Source organism: Triticum aestivum, chromosome 1D (genome assembly GCF_018294505.1).
Source record: "Triticum aestivum cultivar Chinese Spring chromosome 1D, IWGSC CS RefSeq v2.1, whole genome shotgun sequence".
NCBI classification, from domain to species: Eukaryota; Viridiplantae; Streptophyta; class Magnoliopsida; order Poales; family Poaceae; genus Triticum; species Triticum aestivum.
Window position 1 is genome coordinate 301,270,958 of NC_057796.1, and position 8,155 is coordinate 301,279,112.

Here is an 8,155-nt window from a genome sequence, read left to right on the forward strand (position 1 = left end):
TAGGTATTCCTTTGCATTATGAAAGTTGAGGAGGGAAGATTTCCAACTTGTTATTGATAGGATCATTAAAAAACCTAGTTGGCTTGGTAGAGACCTTTTTTACGGGGGTAAGCTCGTATTTGTTACTACCTGCATTGCCAACATCCCTACTTAACTCATGTCTATGATCAAGTTCCCCAAATTGGCCATTGGAGCTATTACCTCTCAAATGGCACACTTTTTGGGGCGATATAGGTGATGATCACAAATATCATTTAGCTAATTGGGGACTTGTGTCCAGGTTGAAACATTTTGGTGGGCTTGGGGCGTGCTTGCTTCTTGGAGCAAAATGTATTTTGATAGTCGCCCTAATGACTGGATACCTTCGTTAATTTTAAATATAATAGTGGAAATCCAAACCTGCTTTGGTCCAAGACTAGGTTTGGTTCTCCTTTTTGGAAAGGGGTGACTTGGGTATTATCTTATGCTAAGGTTTTCTATTGATGGAAACTTGGGAATGGCCAAAAGATTGCCTTCTAGCATGACACCTGGTGAAGTGATTGCTCAATTAAGACTAGTTTTTGGGACTTTTTTCAATCTGCTAACAAGATGCTACTTTTAGTTTGTTAGCCAAGTATGGAACTCGATTGAGCTGAAACTTACTTTTAGAATATTTGTGGATGAGCAATTATTTGCTATATGGTTTGAACTGATTACTTGCATCAAAATAGTTGCCTTTAGATCTGAGGATGATGCTCCTACTTTTTTTGCGTGAGAAACTTTCAATCTATCCATCTTCAATCATGGCAGTACAAAGAACATGAGAGGTAACAAAAATGCTCCTATTTGGTTACTTGAACCATCTGCTAGTTATTTAGTTAAGTCTTTTCATAAGATGGTCAATTTGGGCCGGGGGGGGCATGATCATAAAGACTGTATTTGGAAGATTAAAACTCCTCCAAATATTCATGTCTTCTTGTGGCTTATATATAACAATAAAAGTTTGACCAGGGACAACTTAGCGAAGAGACGCCATGTGGCTAATCCTACCTATGTTTTCTATTGTTAACTAGAGAGCATTCAAAATTCATTTTTTAATGTATTGTGGCTACCAAAATGTGGGAGACTATTGGTGAAAATCCTAGAGGTACATGTTCCTCATTGCTTTGTGATTTTGTTGTTTTTGGGGGGAAAGGAGGAAGAATGTTGTTGTTATCAACTTGATTACATTGCTACTTTGTGGAGCTTATGGTTGCTATGAAATGAATTTGTTTTCAAGGCCACTCTTGGTGAAGTCTGAAGTGTGTTCTGGGCATGATAGGATGTTTTGTGCGTCAATGGAAGGTGCTTTGCAACGATGCTCAAGCTTCACTGCTCCTCGAATCTCTGCACCTATCATCATCGAGGGGGAGCTCCTGAAAGTAGCTTGGGCCGGCTCTATGATATGCCGCTCTTCCGGTGGTTAGCATTGTGCGCTTCTGATGTATATCTATGGCTTCCTTCTTGTTGAGTACCTATCAGACTGCTTGCTAGTTTCCATTAAAACATTGTAATAAGTCCATTGCAGCTACTTCTGGTTGTGACCGAGAGCTGTTCAAACGTTGTAGTCTGGCCGTTTGCCTCTGCTTTAATAAAATGTTTTTTTTGGGGGGGGGGGGGGGGGGGGGGGGACCCTTTGATTAAAAAAAATCAAGCTGCGGAGGGACTCGCAAGACACTTATCCTTGGATCACTGTATCTTTTTGTTCTCTTCGTTATTCTTAATTGTCTATTTTACTGACAATGAGGCAAAACAATAGACCGTGAAGAGGACAAAAGTATGAATATCAGGGTTCAAGAAAGCCCATTAGCCATGGAGGAGATTTAAGTGAACTTTGATGTGCTATGTAAGAAGAATGTACAAGGAACGATAACGCTCTGCGTTAGACCGTGAAGAGTACAAAAGTATGAATATTAGGGTTTTGCTAATGAATGATCAATGCTCCTTTGAACTCTCCTAAGTTTTTCTAGCATCTGCGTTGGGCTCTTTTGCCATGTGCGGCAGCCAAGCCTCTACACTTGACATTTGTTCCAAGTGAACTACGGTTGCCGAAACCTTGACAAATCAGGCAGTGTTTTCAACATCCATCCATTTACGTTCTCAGGGCTCTTTTGCCATGTGCGGCAGCCAAGCCTCTACACTTGACATACTCTCAGAAATGTGTGCCTCGAATAGTATTTAAAGACAGGCCAGTTTATGGGGGACTTCATTCGAAATACCCAGGCCAGTTTATGGGGAACTTCATTCGAAATACCAAATTCTAAAGGTTGCAGATACTGCTTCAGAAAAAATAAGTACTACTCCTACTACAAGCACCAGACACAAAATAAGGCCTCGTTCGGTTTGGAGGATTTATATGGGAAAACATAGGAACAAGGATTCCGTAGGAAATTTCTCTATAGATGCATTCGATTTGTAGAAAACGCTTACGGGAATTTTGTAGGGATACTATTCATTTCCTATGTTTTTGGAGGAATATACACATCTACTCAAAGCTCATTTTGTACATAGGAACGAGGCAAGACAATTCCTTCGGATGGCAAGTGCCATCCTATCAAAATTTTATACTACTCCTAATTGGTTTCCTCCAAACCAAATGAGGCCTAATTTTCTCATGCCGACATAATTTGTGCTTCAAAAATGCAAATGCCAGCAATGCACAGTTTTTCTAACGCAGTACTCCAGAATCCACATGCCCGAGAACATCACAGTTCCAACCAAACGAGCATAACATCATCATCACGCTGAACACCACGGCCACAGGCATACAGCCAAGGCGAGGGAAACTTCAAACTTACGAGTTTTAGTAGTACATGAGGACATTACGCATAACAGATTTTCATCGCCATCTCCAGATCAGCTACTTTCTAAAGTCCTAACGCATATTGTCTTGATATGCACAAGCAGTATATTATTCTCAAATCAGATTGTTTTACTTTGGTAGACTGTCCTTGGTGCACAGAACCTGGCATTGTTGTGAGGATTGCTTCTCAGGGTTCAGTTCATGGCCTTGTAGCACCTGAACGCGGCGAACACGGTTGCAGCAGAAGCAACAACAGCAAGAGTGGTGTAGGTGTCGGACCTGTCCCAGATCTCGAACCAGGTGGATGCCCGGCAAATCTTCATGCGCCCCTTCTTGGTGGCAGCAACGTTTTCTTTGTCACACTCTGTCGTAGAGCTCTTGTGGTTCTGCTCAGCTGGAATGCTCTTATCCTGTTTTGCTTCTGGCAGATCATTTTGGCAGCAGGTTAACCCTCCTCCATTGCCCTGGCAGCATCCACCTGCAGGTGCAGGGTTGCAAGCAGCACCGTTGGTCCCATTTGCTTCAGGGGATTCTTTGGCGCTTGATTTTTCCTCGGTCAGGCCATTCGTCGCGTGCCTAAGCTCCAGAGCTTTCTTCTGCTGCTCTTCAGACAAGCCCAACTGGCCCCTGAAAGGTAGGATAGCACGTGTAAGAACCACACTTCAAAGAGGGGTATCGCTCTATGGAAGAGCAAATATTGGGCAAACATGAACAAGACATATCAGGGCTTTATACAACATTTGTGAAACAAGATCACATTCTTTGTTATTTGTTCGGTTGCAATGAGATTGACGACAGAAACGACATTTTCAAATTTCTGAAGTCACTAAAAATAAACAATCAAGGGCATCGAAAATACAACACAGTATCCTTGTGTGGCATCACACAAGCAGAATAGTTCATAGAAATGAGCGCTTCAACATAATTCATGAAAACTACGCAGGGAGTAAAAACTACCTACAACATGCTGCCTAGATGCTTGCAGTCAGTAGTCTTTAACTTGGCTTACTTTACCACAATGCTCAAGAAAAGAAACATCAGTGACACGCTTTCATCGCTGTATCTTCCCATAACTCAAGATTATGTTACTTGAAGTAACCAGTCATTTGGAAACAGATTAACCAGTGCTGTAGACATATAAGAACTAGAACACACACAATGCAGTTTTTATAATATTATCAGATTATTGATCAGGCGCAGAATCTATAATGTATAAGAATGTCATTGTCAGGGTCCAGATACAACAGCAACAGAAAAGGACGCAGAACTGAAAACGTTGATAGTACCTAATGACGCTATACAACATAGATACAATAACAAATGATGGGTGAAATACTACAAATATCATCTTCGGTCACAATTAGCCCATGTAATAATTAGAAGGGGAAGCATACCTCCATAGATGGCCCACAATCTCTCCTTGTCCGATATGTTGACGCAGTAACACAGGCACATCATCAGGAGCAACATAACCATACCTAGAATTAGAAAGACAGTAATCAATAACTGGATTGTGATGAAGTATAATCAAAACAGAGTACACTAAGGAAGATATTGAGATTTGAGATTATTGGTGCACAACAATGTAGATTTTATGATAGCTTCGTGTTCTTACCAATGACCAGTCACTTCTCCCTTGGCATCTGGACTGAATATGATGACATTTCCTGCATACTTGTGACCTCCAACGTGTGAGCATGCACTAACAGCCACCTGACCATCAAGACCTTGTCCTTCAATCTCTTCCTTGAACCTTGTAATCAGAGCAGGACCGCAAACACCACACCTTTTATCCCTGCTTCCATGGCAGCAGACAAAAACATAGGAACCTTTTATAGCCTCAGGAGATCCAGGAAGCCATTCAGTATCTTTCAAGAGTACTTCTTCCACAAAGTTGTCGACATCAAGGTGGGTCAGCTCTCTGCAAACAACACAACACATATTGAAGAAAACAATCAGTTGACTCATGTATTCCATTACCTAACAGTAGAAAGGGAAAGGCTACATATTCATTTCTTTCCAGCCTTGCAGGTACCTGTATCGGATCATATCAGGAAAGATCAACACATCTCCAAGAGATGACTCAGTGCCATCTTCTCCTTCACAAATTGTCAGTTTGGTCTGAGAAAAGTAAAATAGACCATTCATTAGCAATAAAAATAAACACATGGGAAAGTCTTGTCAATCAATCTAATTATTATAATAAGGTGGTGTCCGCTTCCGTAAGCACAAGTCACATTGCTGAACAATTGGATCCCATTAGGATCAGACACATGCACATCACAGAACTAATTAAAAAGGAAGGGAAACTGACATGCCGCAACAAAAATAATCAGACAACTTCCAAAAATAAAATAATAAGAAGAACACCAGCCAAATTATACATACTGAACTTAAAAGTGAATATAAGAAGAAAAGTACATAAGGGGGTTACTAGCAAAGTGTATATGAAGAACAGAAGGCTACTAGCTTAGGAAGATTAATAATATTGAACAATAACACTCCAGATTCCCAGAAGTTGTACAATTGCTAAACAGTGACATACTATCAGAAGAACATACACTTACTAGTTAGTTTGACATGCTTTTCATTAACTTTGTAACTATGTACCAATATCTTTATATGGGGTAACTGCAATTTTTTTAGTGTTGTCCTACCATCCACTACCAAGGAGCAAAGACCACATAAAGGAATAAAGCAGAGAAACTTCCGCATTCAAATGCACCATACAAATCATGCACGTACACCTATACAAAAACAAAAGGAATCGGGCAGTACTTTTCTGGTCCATATATCACATGATCAATGTTTCATAACTTCAGCTCCATGTATTGTGCTGTGTGGATAATATAAAGACAAAAAAAAGAGCAAGCTCTTTGTCCTCTGCACATACTACTATATATGATTACAAAGGTGCATGATGATGAACTCTAGCCAATACTGATGGCAAGCAAGTAACATAGCAAAGGATGCAATCAAATAATGAAAAACATCTAAACAGGAACAAACAGAGCCTAGATTTGAACCAAAATAATTCCCTACTTTTATATGCCTACAAAGATAGGATAACAGGATATACGGGATGTCAGCCAAGCCACCAAAAAGTACAGCGTGTGGATTTAAAACAAGCCATATGATCAGAGCCAGATGGACCAAAAATCCATATGAAACTGCTACAATAGTCAAGGAACCATACATCATAAGTAAATTGAGAATCCACCGATTTTATTAACACTGGAAATGGGACCAGATACACAAATTCGTGAACAAGATCCATTATATACAGCGAGAATCCACCAAAATGACGTTGTGAGTCAAATAATTGGATAGAGTGATCCAATCACCCAAAGGATACCAAACACGTCAATAAAAACACCGAATCACCACCGAAATTCGACTCACATGGCCCATGTGCGTGGATTCCAAGGTAAGTTCAAACCCGAAGAGCACAATAGTTGAACTTGAAATAGCAATATCTCCAAAGGAGAACACTAAGCGACCAGATCTTAGTGAAAGATGCACCAAAACAAAGTGCGAACAACCCCAATCTACAAACATAACTGACACGAAATAGTAAGCATACCAACACCACTGATCACCATAATTAAGCGACTTCTACTGGCTAATTCAGAAACAATAAACTGAAACAAGAGCACCCGGAAACTACATACACTCATCGGATCGACTGATTAACTTCGAGGGTCGCGATCTCCTGCAGCTGCAGGAATCCAGCACCAGCACCACCATATGCAGGTAACCAAATTTCACCACATCATATAGTAACTCTTGCTAATCGAATACTAGTCAGCAGCTAAATCCTACGCTCGGAGCGACCAGCAAGCAGTTCCCACTCCCAACAACCAAAATAAAATAACACTACCAGAGCAGAAGCATACCAATACCACGTCACAACCCAAAATCAGCCAATTACGAGCAAACCGAGAGGGAGAGGGAGAAGAGATGCTCACGCTCTTCTTCAGATTGGGCTTGCGGGCCTTGATGGCGGCGGCGAGGAGGCGGGGGAGGTGGTCGGACTCGGAGGCCTCGACGTGGGACGGCCACTCCTCAGGGCCCTTGTAGCAGAGGAACACGTGGCGCTCGTGGAAGCCCACCGTCCCGGCGAGCTTCTCCTTACCGAGCTCCGCCCGCTGGAACCCGAACTCCTTGTCCAGGTCGGGGGCGGCGGCGGGGAGGGTCGCGTCCGGCGCGAGGAGGGCGTCGCTGGCGGAGGCCGCCGTGGGGGGGGAGGGGGAGGGGTCGGCCATGAGGAGGGGGAGGAGGCTGTGCTGCAGCAGTCGCCGACGGCTTGGCGAAGGGAGGACCGGCGGAAATGGGATTCGCTTGGAGAGTTTGGGAAATTTGGAAAGCATCTCGGGTTTTATGGTTGGAGTTGTTCTTGCGGGAGGGGGAAAGGGAGGCCCCACTGAGAGCATGTGTGGGTCCGGCTTGCCAGTGAGGTTTGGGTTTCGTTGCTTAGCGATCGTGGGACCCACGCCAGTGATAGCGGTCAGCTAAACAGCTGGGGTTTCCGTCTTCTCCTTCCTCAACGGGTAGGGTATGGGGCGGGTAGAGTAATAGCATATCCATATCAGTGTAGTCAATGGGTATAAAATTCTACCTATACCCGTACCCACGGGTATGAAACTTTACCCGTATCATACCCGGCTGGTACCCATACCCATTGGGTATCCAACGGGTAAATCAAATAGTACACAAGTTGTTCACAATTTCACATTCATCGATATCACATTTGACCAAAAATATATTTATCTCAACTCAGTAACAAATAGATGAGTACATAACAATTATCTCAATTCAAATTGATGATTGCTGCCAACTTGAACATAGGTTCACAATCTCACGACACACTTCATGGGTAAGGTACACGTGTCAGTATAAACGGGTAGTGTATGGATATATCCATGGGTACAAGGCTATATCCGTGCCCTACCCATGACTTAACGGATAGGGTATAAGTACTACCCACGGATATAAATTGTGCCCATACCCTGCCCATGCGGGTACGGTATCCGCGGGTACCCATACCCATGGATAAAATTGCCATCCTTAGCCCTCGGTATGGAACTCTACAAGTCATGTTTTGCCATTAGTGTCTCTGAGCGGAGCACATCTGTCAGGGAGCGTGGTTAGTTCTGTTTTGAGGATGACAGTTTCAATTAGTTTTTCTACGAATTTTAAAAAAAATAGTTTTTAAGCAAATGCATTGTAGAACTTTTTAACTGTACTAGATAATTGCCTGTGCGTACAACGGGTATATATATTCTACTAGTATGTTAGCTCATACTTTACCTTTTTATAGTATTAATAATTTAA

The 8,155-nt window shown here is 42.3% G+C and overlaps 1 protein-coding gene across 1 annotated transcript; it reads right to left on the reverse strand.

Moving 5' to 3' along the window:
* Positions 1 to 2,729: 2,729 nt before the first annotated feature.
* Positions 2,730 to 7,206, reverse strand: LOC123181609 (uncharacterized). The gene is made up of 5 exons (XM_044593917.1): positions 6,790 to 7,206; positions 4,857 to 4,942; positions 4,437 to 4,742; positions 4,216 to 4,299; positions 2,730 to 3,448 (listed from the first exon to the last, which is right to left on the reverse strand). The coding sequence occupies exons 1-5, from the start codon at positions 7,189 to 7,191 to the stop codon at positions 3,016 to 3,018; spliced, it is 1,311 nt and encodes a 436-aa protein (XP_044449852.1). The 5' UTR covers positions 7,192 to 7,206; the 3' UTR covers positions 2,730 to 3,015.
* Between the last annotated feature and the right edge of the window lie 949 nt (positions 7,207 to 8,155).